This window comes from Dioscorea cayenensis, chromosome 13 (genome assembly GCF_009730915.1).
Source record: "Dioscorea cayenensis subsp. rotundata cultivar TDr96_F1 chromosome 13, TDr96_F1_v2_PseudoChromosome.rev07_lg8_w22 25.fasta, whole genome shotgun sequence".
NCBI lineage: Eukaryota > Viridiplantae > Streptophyta > Magnoliopsida > Dioscoreales > Dioscoreaceae > Dioscorea > Dioscorea cayenensis.
In genome coordinates, this window is record NC_052483.1 from 1,646,929 (window position 1) to 1,664,346 (window position 17,418).

Below are 17,418 nucleotides of genomic sequence, written 5' to 3' on the forward strand. Positions count from 1 at the left end.
GCTTTTGGATCTGGATCGTTGATCAAGATCGATGGCTTTTATAGAGATTAGGGTTCCAAAGATGAAGTTTTTGCAAGCTCGGCAATGGCGGAGAGGGAGAAGGAGGAGAAGGAGAGAGGAGAGAGATGGAAGGCGGCGCTTGTGAATCTCACGGAGATGGGGTCTAATGTCGACTCTTTGCAGCGCCTCCTAGTGAAAAAGGCGGTTTTTGTTGATGATGAGTCCTTCGCCAAGGCTTCCCTCATCTCGGAGCAATCGAAGACCATCAAGGTTTGATCTTGTTTTCCTATTGTGTTTATATATGCATGCTTTTGAGAATGATGTTGGTTGGTTAGTGTGAGATGGTAAAACGTTGTGAATTTGCTAGGTTTGGATGTGGAGAAATCTGGCTTTTTTATTCTGTTTTGATAATTTAATTGTTCTTTGTTTAGTGTTATCTGAGGTGATTTGAATAATTTGATAGTATCTTTATTAATTTGAGATTTGTATTGATTGATAGAAATTGAAGAGAAATATTGGAAATTTTGGAAGGATAGCAATCTTCTTTCTTATTCCAAATATCGTTAGTTTTTTTTTTTTTCTCTAAAAAAGAATTGATTGGTTTCGATTTAGAACTATATTTCTGATTGTCACTGAAGAATTCTCTGGGATATGTGTGCTTGCTCTCAAATCCATGGTACTAATTTCTAATAATAGATGTCATGTGAGTTGTTGGATAAATTGGCCTCATATTCTTTTGTATGAATTGTAAATTGCTTGTTTTGTGTGATGTGAATATGAACAAATATTGCCAAGTTCATGGAAATTGAAGGTCTGATGGTTTGAGCAAGTTACAGCTTTCACTCTGTTAACTTGAATTGGATATATCTTGTCGAGTTGTTTATTAGGTGCCACCTTCAATCTATAGCTGAGTAATGGCTCCAACAGAGGGTTGGCATGAATTTCACATTAACATTGATCCTGCTTTCGAAAATTTTACAATTATATTAATGATGCTCGCCTGATGATCAAGGAAAGTATCAATCGATTTCATCATTCTGTTGGTGGCAAGAGATTCACATGGGTTATAAATGCATAAAAATTGACACATGATTATGGAATGATATTTGATGCATAATGCTGTCATGAGCTGAATATGAGGAAAGGAAATCTGTGAAGGCTTCATGAGTTGGAATGACTACCATGCCTAAGATTTATATAGGTAGTAGAAAATTAATAATCCTACATTCAAAATGGGAGAAGAACTAGTGTGTTAGCTGTGGAGAACAGTAGAACCAAATTTGTTAGATGTATTTTCAGGGCAAAACCATGTTGAGATATGATAAAAGGGATAACACACAGAATAGACCAGGTTATTACCCATATAGTAATAGAAAAATATAAATGGGTTTATTAGAAGTAAATATCACAACTAGTTTAACAAACAGTGGTAGTAGAACACTTTCTATGGCTGACCTGTGGAACGTTGTTGGAAATCTGTCATATTTTAGTAATATGGACTGGACAGAGGGAATTTTAAGCCTTCTCATGGTGCTTCACGCTGCAAAATTTATAGTAGTGGGCCTAGTGGCCTCTGAAGTCAGGGCCATTATTCCTTTTGTCCCCCTCAAGGCGACTTTGCATATGAGACATGGGCCTGTTCGGGTAGACTATCTAATTCTAATTATCCGGAAAGAATGAGTTGAACCCCCTAATTGTTTCTGTGAGACCAACATATTTCCCTGGAGAACCCAAAAATACTTCCCCCGCGAAGTAAGTGCCCAATAAACATTTTATTTTTCAATACTTATTGGGCTCAAACTTAAGGGCAATTAGTGGCTTTAACCTAAGTTTATATTTAACAAGGATAATTTTTTTAAAATCATTTTATTAGATTCATGTATCCCTGCCATGTGCTTGGTCCTACAAATGCTTCAGGACCGTCAAAGTTGAATGCAGCAGTGAAAGAATGTGATATTTGGACTTCTGAATTGCGCTTCCTGTATTGCTTGGAGTAAGATCCAATTTTCAATTCTATTAAGTCAAGCACTATTTTGTTGCCAGGCCAATTTGATGTTTGATTTGTTATGCTTAAAATTCTCCAGATGTTTGAAACCAAGCCCCGTTTGACTATTTCTCTTGATTTCAGAAGTTAATAGTTGTTGTCAGTCAGCAGATCAGGTGAATACAATAATTTCTATTGCAGCAATAACTTTCTTAGATTCCTTGCTCATGCATCCTGGCATGGCCTTGTTGAATGAGCATGATGATTTTCTATCCACTGACTGTACAGTAGGGGCCATGGTCAGCCAAAGTTGGGCATGCATGACTTCTTTTGATGTTTTGTGGTGTTATTCAAGAAGTGCCAGATGTCTGGGAAGAATGTCGTTGAATTTTGCTTTACATTTTTTATTGCATTTTTATAATTAGGTTTTCTTATGGATGTTGAACAAGTGTTGGATTCTTTGGTTTAAGATTTGCTGGTTGTCAATTGGCTTTTTGGTATGCCATTGAGATATATGAATAATTCAAGTATCAGACACAAATTCTAACTTCATTGTTCACTCTCTACACTAGATTTATATATGTAGAATTGGCAGAACTAATTTAATCGCTGCCATTTAACCAGGATTTAGCCCAATGCACATTGCAAAAATTATTTCCAAACAATTCATAGTCGATTTCTTATCATGCGGCATATTATACTGTTCTATGTACTATATCTGACAAGCATTTTCCTCTTCAGTCACTTGAACAGAGGGTAGAGACCTTGGAACGAGAACTTGATGCTGCAATTGCAGCTGCAGCACGTGCACGTTCTGAGAAACGACAGGCTGAGGCAGCACAAAGATCTGCAGAATTGCGGGCACAAGATATTACCAGAGAACTTGAGAACACTACAAGTATGTCTTTGGATGTAACCCGTCAAATTTATTTTAAATTTTTTCGTTGTCACTATAATTGCATGTTGGAAGACAGGAAAAATGTTAGAAATAATTAAAAACGGTGATGGCCCACAACAATATAGTCTACGAAAAAAGAAACATATTGGTTGTTTGAAGAGTAATTTTTGAAGTTCTGCATTTCTTGCTTAAATAATTCATGTTCATCGGCACTCTATCTTGCAGAGGTGTTCAAGCTACATATGGAAGAGCTTCGATCGAAACAAGAAGAGATCTCAAAGAAAGAGAGCGAGATCAAAGTTTTGGAAGCGATAATACAAACTCTAAGCAGAAATGGATCAATTGCTGGAGATGACTAAGACGAGTCGGTCCCAACCGTCTTTGTACAATATATTAAACAATCAAACATTGTACGACTGAGTTCCGGTCTAGTATTTACCATTTAATGTAAATCCGACACTCCGGGAGGTGTATTTAGATTGACTTAACATATATTAATAAAGTTTGCAAAAATTGATCAACAGCTTTGTTAAATTCTTCAAGTGAAAGTCCATTCAAGGAAATGAATGCTTTCATTGTTTAGATGAAAACTAGCAGGACTTCATCATGGGGAAGTTGTTTGTGAATTAAATTTATATGCTTTTAAGCTGGAAAAAGTTGGAGATGCAACCACTTCCCTGCCACCTTCCCAGACTATGAAGCTTCTTGAGGAAAACTTTAATTAAAATGCTTGAAAGTAAAACTTTATGTGAATTTTATATGTATGAATAACAAGAATAAATAAACTAGAGAAGAGCAATGATGTTGTTCATCCTTTGTATACTTTTTATTTGGTATGAATAAAGAAGTTGAGAGGTAGCTTTGAGAGGCATGTGAAGAGCATTTAAAGAGGAGTTTTATGTGCATTCATGAACTTGTTCTACTTTGTTACCTATCTCATGAATCTTTGTGGGTCAATGTGTTTCTTGATCCACCAATTACTAGAAAAGAAAATAGGGAGTAAATGTTGACTTTGACTGTCGGTTTGAAGTTTGAACAACTTTACCGACAAATCTTCGCCAGAGATGAAAACAAACAAAATTTTTCGAAATAATATTTGATTAATATCAACATTTTTTTCTTTAACAAATAGACAGGGATGCGAGTTTGGGAGGGACGCAAGTTCGATTCCCACTGACCGCATTTTCCATTGACATTTTGAGTCCTCTGGTTTGGGAGAGACGTGAGTTCAATTCCCCTTACTTGACAGTGCTCCCAAGTTTTAAGAGAGTGAGAACGTTGTGGCAATTCCCTCTCCCGTGTACACCCCCAAGGATTGATGTTTATTATCGCCCTATCTCAAAAAAGGATGTGCTCACGGGTAAAGTTAATACCTCAATACACTTGTGTTTTCATCTTGTACAGATTTTAGGGTTTAATCTTTGGATCCTCCTCAAAACAAGCACCATAAATAAAGAATCTAATGTTAATAAACTAATAATTCATTAGTTAATATTAATGTGTGTATAAGTGATATCACATAATATTCTAAGATGATTTTTGCTCATTTTTAAAAAAAAAATTTTAATGCATATTAGCGGATATTTTTAGATGATTTATTTTTTAAGAGATCTTATTGTGTTGCTTTGCAAATATTATCAATTGATTATAATTACCTCATTTAACTATAAATAGACTTATACAATACATCAATCAGCAATCTAAACTACCTTTTCATTGCTATTTTTTTTTAATAAAAGTATTATTATCTATGATTAAAGTGATTTGGAGCAAAAGAAAAAAAGAAAAGTTGTGCATTATGAGAACATTGAAATGAAAACTCACTAGAGAATCAAACAAGACAATGACCACTTAATTTTATCCATTACAAATAATATTTGATCAATATTAACACACACACACATATATATATATATATAAGACTATTATTAGTCTATGATTAATGTAAATTGGGAAAGGAAAAGGAAAAGTTTTGTATTATGAGAACATTGAAATGAAAACTCACTAGAGAATCAAACAAAACAATCAAAGATGGCTCTTTGTTTAAGTAACAAGGTAGTTGGGAACACATGGGAGGTTGACAAGAAAAGAGAGCAGGGGAAAAAGAGCCATGCTAGTGGTACAAAATACAAACTATTTCATTAACAGGAAAAAAATATAAAATAAAATAAAATTAAAATTAAAAAAATTAATCAAAGTGACAAATATGTGAAAGAACCAACAAATTCTAAGTCTAGTGGCACCGGATCTTTTATTAGAGTATTTATATTTTTACTGAGAAAGTATGTATGAACTTTTAGTTCACTCATTGTGAAGACACGCTTTTTAGTCTATTAACATCAGATTTTTTAATAAGGTGTTTATATTTTCGCTAAAAGAGTGGGTTTAAATCTCAGTTCAGACAAGTGAAAAGCACAGACACATTAAATTACTAATTTCATTTCTGTGCACATCTCTTTAACTTGTTTACTTTGTGTGTGTATATATATATATATATATATATATATATATTCTATGAAGGACATTTGAGGCGTGCACAAGTGCAAATGGACAGAATTGGAAGAATCACATGGAGAAACAATATCTTCAATTTTCAATTCAAACATGGTTGCCAATGCAAAGCACTATCCTTTATGTTTATTTAACAACTATTTTATTAAACAATTATTTAAAAAAATATATATATGCTTTGCATGATCATAGATCATAAACATCACCTTAGATTATATATACCCCTTAACAAAATTGAAATTACACATATACCCTCATAAATTTTCTCGTTTATAGATAAACTATATATATATATATAGCTAATATATTTTATGTGTATTTTTCTAAACATTTGAGTACATGTAAAACAAATATGGGCTATTCATTAACACTTTTGCATAATTATTATTATTACAATATTTTTAGTGATAACTATTTATATTTATCCATTTTTTTATAGTTGTACATTTAGAAAGGTACTTTAGAGAATAAAAATTTCAAAGCATTTAAATTAGGGACAAAAAAGTAATGTTATAAAAACAAATTAATGATTAAATGCACATTAGAATCTCAAAATTTGTATATTATATGAAGGTGTGTAAAAAAAACCCTTATTTACATAAACTTAGAGCAATAAATTTTTAACATATAATGATAATTAAAAATATGAAAAATAACATTTCTATTCTTCCACCTTGGACTTTTGATATACAAAACATCGAAAATAAAACATCCTAAATTAATCACAATTATTTTAACTCCAATTTTTTTTTTTAAAAAAATTCTCCATTCAATCAAACATAAGAAATTTCTTTTTTTCCCCTTATTTTTTTTTCCAAAAAAAAGGAAGATCCAAATCCCTTTTATAATTAAGCTATTGATTTATGACATTTTCTAATATTTTTAGTGGAGCCACCAATCAATTACTTATTTGAATTCTTTTCACCAACAAACAAAGCAGATGAGTTCTTCATAAAAACATTCATTGTTTTCTTAATTACATTATTAAGAACTTATAATTAATCATAACTTACTTTATAATTTGTATAAAATTTTTTACTTTAATTTATGCATATAATTCAAGTTCAACTAGAAATCAATTTGACCATAAGAGGACAACTATAGTTGTACCAACTAAGAAAAGATTATATCATTATTCAAAACTAATTAAGTATTAACTATCTAAACTTAGTTTAGGTATTGAAAGAGACACTATGCTATATTTAAACAAACATCTTAACCTAATTGCATGTTTATATCATTTAATCTCATGATTTATATGCATTATTACAATTTTATTAATAAAAGATATGTTTGACCAATATAAGATTTGTAATGCATAAATCTAATTTGTTCCTACCAACAATGAACTTTTGCATGTGGATTGGTAGCATTGGTCTAAGTCTAATTAAGTATTCATTGGTTTGTCTAAGAACAAAATATATATATTTTTTAATTAAATAAGTTATCATGAAATTAATATAAATGGTCGATTTGGAATAAAATTAAATAAATATAAACATCATACATATAACAAGTTCAAGATAGTATTCAAAATAAATCTATTTTTTCTTTGATAGACTAAATGTTGTTCATTATTTCATAAATAATAATTGATATTCGATATGAACAATATTGTATGAGCACTAAATTAAAAAAAGCCTTGATTAAACTATTTTTTTAACAAATAATAAGAATCAGTTTTGGAATAAAATTAGCCAAACAAGCATGTATTACAGTCTAATCAAATCATGAACACAATTTTAAATTTTTAATGTAATAAACAAATATGAAGTTAAACATAAAATTAATCTGACTTATGATGAAATAAAAAATATTATAGAAAATAAGTTCCATATATACCTTAGATTTATTTATTAAAAAAAATCACCTTTTTGTAATATATAATAAAGCATTTCACCGATTTTAACAGTAAAAAACACTTAAATAACATAAAAAGTCAATATTCACAATTGGTCTCTCAACTATTCTCAAATATTCATTTAGTCCTTCAAAAACACACCCATAAATATATATGTATGAGAATTAGTCAATTGCACTCCATCGTTAAAAAAAAGTAGAGATAGACAGAGACAGACACAAACAAATATAAACAGTATAATAAATGGTGCTCCAAATCAAGTTTTCTGTTGCATGTCCTGTTTAAATGGATGGATGATTTACTGCTATTGAATTAAAATCCAACGGCTGAAAATAGAATTATATGAAAGTTCTTATAAGATAAATCCTCTCTCATATATAATTTTACTATTTAACAACACAAATATCCAAGTTTTATTGTCATTTTAATTAAATTATAAATTAAAATAACCTAGTCACAACACTTTGCATTTGTCTACATACATACAAAACATACATCTTATATCGAAAACCTAAACTCTATTTTAAATCATAAACCTTATAAAAAAAATATATATATTTAGTTATATAAATAGTGCGAGAACCATGCACTTGCTGGTTTTATGAATAAGATGTGCAGTGTTTTGATCTGAACTGTTAAATCAATTTATTCATAATATATGCACAAATCTCAACCGCTCAACACTATTTCTACTACGTCTACAGAAACTATAAATACCAAAAACTAAAATCTAATGAGCTTATGATTTCTGTGCAAGTTAACATGTTATATATAAATAGGGAGAGAAGAAGGGTTTATATGCAAAAAGCACAAAAAAACAAAAAGAGAAAATTCCAATTTTGCCACTGAACAGTAAGCAATGGCAATTTGGAAATTAAGTTATAAAATCAAGGGCTATTTCCATTTTATTACTTTCAATAAAATAAAAACATTCTCTCTTTCCCCGCTTTTCCATCTTCCTTCCCGCTGTTTATACTTCGCCAGGCCAACCTTCGAAGACCTTTGAATTTTTCTCCCTATTTTTTCCCTTCAAATAATTACAAAAAATCATTTTTTAATTATTTTTTAATTCAAAAAATCAGCATAAAATGGAGCTCTAGAAATCCCCAAACCCTAACCCTAGTTTTTCAATCCTTCCCATGCTGTTATGGGAGCTCTCTTCTCTTGTTTCTCACCTTCTTCACCTCCGCCGCCTCAGCGCCGCCGTTCGGTCGCCGGCGGGAGGCGGCAGGCATCGCCTCCGCCTGCTGGATCGAGTGGGAGATGGACGAGGATGAGGTCGGGGAGGAAGGAGGATCCTGGGCTGTTGACGCATGAACAGGCTCTTGCCGCGGCGGCGATTCTTATTCAGCATCATAGAGAGAATGGTGGCGTCGCTGAGCCGACGATCCCCTTTGATCGGTCTACTTCGACGAGGTACCCGGCGAGTAAGAAGAAGGACGCGTTGCCGAGGAGCTCGAGTACTCGGCCAAGGTCTCTTGCTGATCCGTTGCTGCAACCCCAGCAACTTGTTAATCAGGGTTTGTTGTTGTTGTTGTTCTTCTTCTCTTTTTTCCTTGATTTTTTTCAGTGGTTTTTTTTTTTCTTGGGATTTTTCTCTGATTTTAGTATCATTGATCAATGTTTTCTTTGATTTAGTTTTTCACTTGTTTTTCTCGGAGTTTGTATATCTCTCTTCGATTCCATCATGAAGAAGAAGAAGAAATGCTTGTGCTTTTGAGATTTTGTCTGGATTTAAGATTGAGAAACAGGATGATTGGTATCAAAAAATTGCAAAAATTTAAAAAAGAGAGAAAAAGGAATAGTTTTGTGGTTAATTGTTTGTGGATTCTTTGTGGGAGAAATTTTAATGAGATATGAAATAGTTCTTTCTTTTGGACATTTGGATCTATACTGGATTTAGAATATGAGACACAACTTGATTGGTATTAGAAAATATTTTTGAAGAAAAATCCAGAAGTTTTAATGACATATGAAATAGTTCCTTCTTTTATTGATGGAGATTTTGTTCTTTAGCATAAAGTCTAAATTGATGGTCAAATCCTGTAGACTTTTTTTTTCTTTTCCTTGTTTTTTTCCTACTAAAATTGCAATGTTGAAGCCTTTATAGATCGATAGGCTTTATCATGAAGTATTTCCAGATAAGAATTCAAGTTCTATACGTTTGGTCACCATTTAAAGAAATTGAAATTGAAATTGGAGTTTTGTTTTGTATGGGTTTGGTTGGCGGTTTTGGTACGTTTTGGTTTGAAGAACTATTCATCTTTTGTGTCACTGTGATTTGTGATTCCATTAAGATCATTGGCTAGTTTGACTAGACAATTTATTTACTTAAATTTTTCTCTGGTTGAACTTTTCATTTGGATTGTTGTTCTTGCTAGATTGGCATGTTGTCTAACTTTCGTACTGTTTCACAGTGTTAACATTTGTTCTTTCAATCAGTATGTTTGTAAAATTATTTAATGTTGGAGTTCACTTTGATTTATTTATTTGTTTGTTGAACTTGAGTTAAAAGATTTATCAAATATGAGATGGAAGCCATTGGAGATGAAAATGCTCTTTGTTGAGTTCCACTTGAGATAAAGGCTGTTAATTTTGTTACTGAAGTAAGTAGTTATCTTCATAGTAAAAAATTGTTAAATGTGAAAGTATTGGCTGGTTTTTTTATACTGTTTTACATTAAGCTGGCGACTCTTTTTGCTTCATCGTTAACTATGAGCTTTGCACTTACATTTGAGATCGGTGTTATGTGAACACCGTACTCTTTGATGCAATTTTTCTTTATTTAATCATCAAAACTTAGGCTTTTCTATACTCTTGTTTGTTTGAAAGCAGGATGTAAAAATTGAGGATTTAGAAACAAATCGATTTGTTCTTGTACATGGAGGTGGATTTGGTGCTTGGTGTTGGTATAAAACCATAGCACTTCTTGAAGACAGTGGATTCAAAGTCTTCGCTGTGGACTTGACGGGTTCTGGAATTCATTCTTTCGACACAAATAACATCACAAGCCTTCCTCAATATGTCAAGCCACTTATTGATTTCCTTGAAAAGCTCTCAGACAATGAAAAGGTTTGTTCTCTTTCTCCTTTTCTGTAAGCTTAACTGAATCATCTTATTACTTCATACTTTCAGCCACTCTTACTATCAAATGATATAGTGGGAGTATGACCGCTTGGCATTCATTCATTTAGCTAACTAAAACTTCCAATAACTCTTATCCGATATGTAAGCATGTTTGTTGAGCACTTCATTCCTCATTTCCAACTCAAGCTGAGAGTGAAACCTATATTTCAATGAAATGCTTTATATGCTGTTTATTGTTTGAAAACTATCTCACACATGCTACAGGTGATCTTGGTCGGGCATGATTTCGGTGGTGCATGCATATCATATGCGATGGAGGCCTTCCCATCGAAGATAGCAAAAGCTGTTTTTGTCTCTGCAGCTATGCTGCAGAATTCCCAGAACACTTTGGATATGTTTTCCCAACAGGTTTTCCACTCTTCCTTGAGTTAAAAAGACATCAACGTCTAACTTATGTTCCTTGTTCTCTTTCTCATGAAGACTTTTTGTTCAAAGATTATGGTTTTTAGCTTTTATAACCTCAATTTCTGTAAAGTTAGTGACCGCGCTGCTCATGTAGTATTGTTGTGATTATAGGCTGATGCAGACACACTGATGCGACAAGCCCAGATCTTTTTGTATGCGAACGGAAACGATCATCCCCCAACTGCTATTGATCTTAGCAAGGAGTTGCTGAAGGATTTATTGTTTAATCAAAGCCCTGTCAAGGTACCTTTTATTAAAAATGAAAAAAAATGCATGCCGCAGTTTGGCCAGCTTACGAAGCAAAGCTATACGTTCTACACTTGTAACAGGATATTGCTTTGGCCTCGGTTTCTATGAGATCCATCCCTTTTGCACCAGTTCTGGAGAAGCTCTCACTTACTGAGAAGAACTATGGTTCAGTTCGGAGATTCTTCATAGAGACAACCGAAGACAATGCGATCCCGCTTTCTCTTCAAGAAACCATGTGCAGATCCAATCCACCGGAAAAAGTCTTCCGGTTAAAAGGCTCTGATCATTCACCATTCTTTTCCAAGCCACAAGCTTTGCACAAGTTCTTGGTGGAGATAGCAAAGATCCCCCAAACCCTAAACACACATTGATCTCACTTAGTACTATATTACTGTTACGGTTCATTCTTTCGTTACCCGAAGCTGTAAATTCATGAACATGTGGTGTCTTTGTAGACGAATGACCACAGTATAATTTTTTCGACATAACCTGTAATATGTTTTTCTGGAGCTGTATTTCTTGAAAGCATTGTTTAAAAGAAACATACCGGTATCTGTGATTGTTGAAACAATGAGGGATTGTGAATACAAGTTTGTCAATAACCTGTAATTGTTTTGTCAAATTCCTGTTTATCTGTGCACCCAAGAGATCATCACAGCGGAAGCAACACAAGACTCACTTCAACTTAGCATCAGAACCTTCAATTTAGAATATTTCTAACAATTATTGTGCATAATGCTTCTTACATTCCTACCTTACTTACATACAAGCTTGGACAACAAAAAGAATTAAGGAGCAGGTGAATTAAGCATTGAGTCTGCAGATCTATTGGTGGAGTTGCTCAGGTTATATTTATATGCAGTTCAACATAGTCAAGGTGACAACACTTGATTAATAGAGAAAAAACCTTGCGACTGTCTTCCGCAAAGTTTTCGAAGCAAAATTCTGAGGATTTCCCTTTTGAAGCTATTGATTAGCTTGGTCATCCTGTTTTATCTTGTTCTTTGTCAACCCCTATTGCAGGAAAAAATGATGCCATTTCAGTACTCAATAATGTATTCATGTAACATTGAAGAACGCCATGAATAATCAGATGTGTGGCTTCGATGTTTCAATGATGTGTTCTCATACCTTGAGTTGGTAAAGAAGGCACTGGTTGTACTTCAGAGGATGAATTCTCACATGAGTTTCCTGCATTTTGATTGTCTGAATTATTCGGAGCTTCATTATTCATAGGGCGCTCAATCGATGATCCTAATGGCTCCACAGCATTTGAACTCTACAATGAAGTTTCAAAGTTGTAGCCATACATCAAAACTACCAAACTGATAAAACAACTGAGATTGCATACTGGTCAGGAATGAACATAGGAGAAACCTCAGATTTATTTCATAGCTTAAACAGAAACCAGAATCTATCTATATCTAGTAAACAGCGTCATTTTTAACCATGTTGTGAAGCAGGACAGATTTAGTGGATAATCACTACATATAATGATACAGAATCCCCTATGTAGAGGCATAGACCACTTAGTGCAACCAAACCTCTTTGTTTTTTCTCCGAGTTTAAGGATGACTTACAATGACAGTGAGGTAATGTAAATGTGTCATAAGTGAAAGACATGATAAAAAATGGCAGATGGGCGGCTAACCTTGTTTGGTTCGTCAATATTTGTATCTGGAGCTGATGTGTCTGAACTTTTTGCTTTCTGCTGGTTTTCCCCGATAATCTGTTGAGTAGGCTGGTACTTGTTTACACTGGCTTCAATTCTTGCACTATCTGTCCTACTCCTGTACGTATCAGAATAAACAGATCCAAAAAATGATCAACATCACTCAGAGTACTAAGATGGATCCCAGAAAGTAATCTCAGCAACTACTTGTTGGGATAGAAATCATACCCTTCTGTAAACCCTGCCGTGGAGGCCAGTATCAGACCACGAAGCAATTTCCCTCCAATTACAGTTTCAATCGCATATCCATAATCACCTGAATTTGTAATTCTAGCTTGAAATGCTGTGCCTTGTTTGGATGTATATTTTATTCCTGCATTGTGATGCACCAGTTACCAGTAAGTCTAAATTTTTTTTGAAGAACTAAAGACAAAGCTGAAAAATTGTAAGTCAAGAACTTCATGTGATTTAATCTCTTTCAATACTGCTTCCTAAACGAAGAATGGCACTGACTACTGTTAAGAGTAAAGGTCCACCTTCTTGGCTGTAACAAGGCAAATACAGAGTCTCTGAAGTTTCTAGAGTTCCATGACAAAGTGCAGCATTTCTCTTGTCAAACCTATCTGATTGAAAAGATTCTTCTTGGCACTTTCTTTTGAACTCTTTCTTCAGGGAGAACTTCTCATGCCTATTTTCAGGTAGCACATCCAACTCTGGCAAAGCTATAAATTAAAACTGAAATGATGTTAGGTTTATCACGAAAAGACAAAGAAAGCTCAAGATTATAATGCACATAGCAAAAGTTACTACAGAAAAGTTTCCAACTAACAAGAAATCAGAGGATTAAATTCAAATTGAGAAGTTATTAAGAAGTGGATATCGACAGACCCGTATACAAATAGTACATATCATCAAGCGCCTCAAGAAATTTATTGCAACCACCCATGAACACGAGAATACCCTTTGTTGCATCCAAGCAGTCACCAGCTACTGAAAATCGAGCAGAGGGGCCTTGGTTTACACTTGACACTTTGCTCCAGATGCCAGTATCTAATATACGTTAAAAAATACAAGGAAAAAAAAATGATTTTCACACATTTAGACAGGATTCTTCTATGAAAAGTAGCTAAGAGAAGAAAATAGGTTTCAGTCTCTAAGTCCATGAAGTTAAGATATCACAATACTTGTAGCCAGGCAAGAAACATGATCTATGCAAGCTGAAGGAAACAAATATAGGCATGGTGTCTTTCAATGATAATCTATGTTAACATTACACCACTCACCAAGGTTAAGCACATGAAGATCATCATAGAGGTTCCTGTCATCTGTGAAACCTCCAAATACAAACAAATTGCTTCCAAGGGCTACAGTAGTATGCCCAGCACGCGGTGCTATCATCTGGCCGGATGTGCTTATTTGGCTCCACGAAAGAGTATCTGTCATGAGGAACTCCAAGTTAGATATAAGATTATGAGGAGAAGCAAACCAATGAAGAATTTTGCCACAAGTCTGTATCTATGAAAGCATCTTTATCTATGCAAGAAAGCAGGCTTTGTACACTAGAGCAGTAGCTTGTGCAATAAATAGATAATATTGGTGCCATATGTTTGAGTTGAGCAAACAGGCTGTCCAAACAAACAGGGTGTGTGAAGTGGTGTCTTTTTTCAATCCTTATCTACAGTAAATAAAGGCAACAACACAAATCTAGAAACAATCAGGAAAAGCGCTTCAAGAAAAATGTACATATTAATAAGTGAATTAAACTGTCCAAGTTTTCTGACAAAAAAGATAAGCTACCTGTATCAAGAATGTGGACATCAGATAGATAGCAATCTGATGAATCTTCACCACCAAGAACAATAATTCTGTTTTTCCAAGATGAACATGTATGGCTATCACGTGGAGAAGGTGGGTGACCAGTGGTCATGGCATATTCCCATTTAAGTTTTTCTGAAGAATAGCACAAAAGTCATCATTAAAGTCCTTTTAGCGTATTAAATATGGATACAGTTTGAGAAAAAGTTGAGCTTGATTGTCAAAACTTTTGTTCAAAATTGTTAGTCTAAACATCCATAAAAACTTATCATGGGGTTTCAAAAGATCAGATTTAACTCTCGTGGTACGCTCCACAAAGTAGTGAGTCTAGGCACTTAGTATATGATAATAACAGATATAAAAAAGATTCTAAATGTAGCTACATGTATCTAATTTTATCAGCAAAATCACAAAAGAATTACTTGACGCAACAGACAATGTCAAATTCTAGAATGCATATTGATGGGGCAGCCATGTCACAAAAATCACAAAGCGCTGTATGTATTGCATTTATCAGTTGCGCATCAGATCAGAACGAAAGTAAGTGCCTTGCTATTTAAGGAAAAAAAAGTAAAGAATCTTCAAGACTAAGATGTCTTTAACATACAAGACAGTCACAAGTAGGTTGGAGAAGTTGCCTGTGTCCAATATGTAAAGATCATTATAATGAACTTGTCCGCCAGAAATATTGTTAGATTTCCCACAGCCACCAAATATGAAGAGCCGTTTGCCAACAAGGGCAGCACTGTGCCCCTCACGCGCATCTGGCCCACTAACCTGTAGATCTGCCGGTGATGGTATCCATGTATTTATTGCTGCACATATAATTGCTCAGATTTCAGGCATTTAACTTAAAAATAATAATAGTAATAAAAAAACCCTATCATGAATGATATTATCAAAAGACACAGCTAGGAATGGAGAACATAAAAGTATTAAATATACACTTGGTTTCATCTTTCAATAAGATAGGGGATTAAGATATCCTAGAAGAGTAGGAAGGCAGCTTTTGGCTTCCTCAAGAAAACTCATGAGGGAACACGCAACTGCCGTAGACTTCTTTTGACATTTTATGTATTTCTAGGGCAGAGAAAACATATTGTTATCATTGCAATGGTAGACAAATATTAACCCTTAAAGCAAATCAATTACCTCATTACTAATTTACTACACTTACTTCCAAACAAAAACGACAATATAAATCAAAATTTAGGTAGAGAACAAAAAAATGAATAAAACCTTCTGATTATGAAGCTGAACTTACAAGTGTCCAGAATGTGTAAATCGTCCAACGGATTAGTCCCATCGGTACCCCCATAAACAAATAACCTATTGCCAACAGTGGTGCAGCTGTGACTATCCCTTGGAGACGGTGGAATTCCCTTGACCATTGGTTTGCTCCATGTCTTCTTTACTGAAAATTAAAATGAATACATCCTTATTATAGATGAAATAAATCATTATAAGAAATTATATATGAAGAAGATATATATATATTTTTAATATGTTCACTCAATTCTTTATGCAGCAGCATCAGCATGCAAAAAAGCAAAGACCTGTAAGAAGAGGAGATACAAAAAGTCGCCACAACAATCAAACCCTCTTTCTTCACCTAAATGCCGATACACAATTTCTTTAAATAAAAATAAGAATATGACTACGATTATGAGGCATTAATATGAGCAGGAATTAACAAATTTAGAAAGCGAACGCAAAAAAAACAAAACAAAATAAAAAAAATAAAAATAAAAACTAAAAAATTGTTTTCTTGCATTTGGTAAAACAAAGAGAAAACACTCATAAGAAAGTAATTAAAATTCTCTTTCTCTTTATTTCTTCAGTTTATCTCCTTCCTTTCTCCTTTCTTTCATCAAGAATGTCACTGAATGTAGGGAAAACAGAGGAAAAGAAAAGAAAACATAACTTTGGCTGACTGGAGAAAATGAGATGGATAACAAAGTTTAAAAAATAAAATAAAATCTTGTTTCCCTTCCATCATTATTCTTACTTTCCTTCATTATCTCATTCCAAGCAGAGATGTTACAGTTCATTGAATTTTTTTTTTTTTTCACTAAAAGATTATATTTTTTATTGATTTATTTTTCACTTCCCATTTCTTCTATACACATCAGCATGTAAAAGAAAAACCAAAATCTATCAATTCATTCACAACCCATCGTCCAAATCGAAGACAAACGACAACCTCCGAATTGCACTTGAAGACGTCATCGAACAAAGAAATCTATAAATTCACCACTCAACTCCCAAATCCACGCCAAAATCACAAACAACACCAAACACCAATTGAAAACAACAAAAAACAATCAAACAAAACATACAACAAAATAAAAAAATGCCATTTCCTCCTCACCAGTATCAAAGACGAAGACGTCGTTGGAATGGCACTTCTCTGGACCATAAAACCCACCGAAAACGTAGATAAGCCTCCCGTTCTTCACCGAATTGAGGGTATGTCCCCATCTCTGGCCAGGTCCCCAGATGCCGCCCGTCCTCCCCGGCGTCTTCTTCCCGTCTGGCGTCTCCCTCGCCCGCGCGTTCACGTTTACGCGCTCCCACCGCATCGGCCTCGTCGCCGTCTCCAGCGAAACCACTCGAAGATCGAGAAACAGAGATCGAGAGAGAAAGAGAGAGAGAGAGAGAGTGATGAGAAGAACTCGGCTTCCGTGATAAAGGGTGCACGTATTTTTTCTCTTATAACCCCCTAAAAAATTCATTATTATAAAATGATCCCTGATATTTTGAAAAATTTTCCAAACTCCCCCCTAAAACCATGATGTTGTTTTTAAAAAACTCCCTGACCTGGGGATGATTAAGCAAATCAAAAGAATTCAAGGAGCTTTCTGCAAATATAACAT

The 17,418-nt window shown here is 33.9% G+C and overlaps 3 protein-coding genes across 4 annotated transcripts; 2 read left to right on the forward strand and 1 right to left on the reverse strand.

Annotated features, from left to right (window-relative positions):
* The first annotated feature begins 59 nt into the window (after positions 1-59).
* LOC120274529 lies at positions 60-3,403 on the forward strand. The gene is made up of 3 exons (XM_039281071.1): positions 60-270; positions 2,726-2,882; positions 3,108-3,403. Exons 1-3 carry the CDS (start codon positions 85-87, stop codon positions 3,239-3,241), a joined length of 477 nt encoding a protein of 158 aa, XP_039137005.1. The 5' UTR covers positions 60-84; the 3' UTR covers positions 3,242-3,403.
* A 4,793-nt stretch (positions 3,404-8,196) lies between these two features.
* LOC120274432 (putative methylesterase 11, chloroplastic) lies at positions 8,197-11,667 on the forward strand. Its single transcript, XM_039280964.1, has 5 exons — positions 8,197-8,774; positions 10,091-10,326; positions 10,606-10,749; positions 10,918-11,049; positions 11,136-11,667. Exons 1-5 carry the CDS (start codon positions 8,402-8,404, stop codon positions 11,424-11,426), a joined length of 1,176 nt encoding a protein of 391 aa, XP_039136898.1. The 5' UTR covers positions 8,197-8,401; the 3' UTR covers positions 11,427-11,667.
* A 79-nt stretch (positions 11,668-11,746) lies between these two features.
* Positions 11,747-17,411, reverse strand: LOC120274431 (tip elongation aberrant protein 1-like). 2 transcript variants are annotated; one of them, XM_039280962.1, is made up of 11 exons: positions 16,914-17,411; positions 15,807-15,956; positions 15,181-15,357; positions 14,525-14,677; positions 14,011-14,163; positions 13,616-13,777; positions 13,264-13,449; positions 12,956-13,100; positions 12,707-12,845; positions 12,187-12,334; positions 11,747-12,069 (listed from the first exon to the last, which is right to left on the reverse strand). In XM_039280962.1, the coding sequence occupies exons 1-11, from the start codon at positions 17,275-17,277 to the stop codon at positions 12,038-12,040; spliced, it is 1,809 nt and encodes a 602-aa protein (XP_039136896.1). In that variant the 5' UTR covers positions 17,278-17,411; the 3' UTR covers positions 11,747-12,037. The 2 variants fall into 2 exon arrangements, with proteins under 2 accessions (XP_039136896.1, XP_039136897.1); XM_039280963.1 differs by lacking the exon at positions 13,616-13,777.
* Between the last annotated feature and the right edge of the window lie 7 nt (positions 17,412-17,418).

Bases quoted from the DNA above. Each gene is read 5' to 3' on its own strand.
- LOC120274529 (XM_039281071.1), top strand. From the start codon at position 85: ATGGCGGAGAGGGAGAAGGAGGAGAAGGAGAGAGGAGAGAGATGGAAG. The intron at 271-2,725 runs GTTTGATCTTGT...TTTCCTCTTCAG, and splicing joins AGCAATCGAAGACCATCAAG to TCACTTGAACAGAGGGTAGA. The intron at 2,883-3,107 runs GTATGTCTTTGG...TCTATCTTGCAG, and splicing joins AGAACTTGAGAACACTACAA to AGGTGTTCAAGCTACATATG.
- LOC120274432 (XM_039280964.1), top strand. From the start codon at position 8,402: ATGGGAGCTCTCTTCTCTTGTTTCTCACCTTCTTCACCTCCGCCGCCT. The intron at 8,775-10,090 runs GTTTGTTGTTGT...TTTGAAAGCAGG, and splicing joins CCAGCAACTTGTTAATCAGG to ATGTAAAAATTGAGGATTTA. The intron at 10,750-10,917 runs GTTTTCCACTCT...TTGTGATTATAG, and splicing joins TGGATATGTTTTCCCAACAG to GCTGATGCAGACACACTGAT.
- LOC120274431 (XM_039280962.1), bottom strand. From the start codon at position 17,277: ATGAATTTTTTAGGGGGTTATAAGAGAAAAAATACGTGCACCCTTTAT. The intron at 13,101-13,263 runs GTGGACCTTTAC...ATCACAATGCAG, and splicing joins GCCTTGTTACAGCCAAGAAG to GAATAAAATATACATCCAAA. The intron at 12,070-12,186 runs GTATGAGAACAC...TTCCTGCAATAG, and splicing joins GCCTTCTTTACCAACTCAAG to GGGTTGACAAAGAACAAGAT.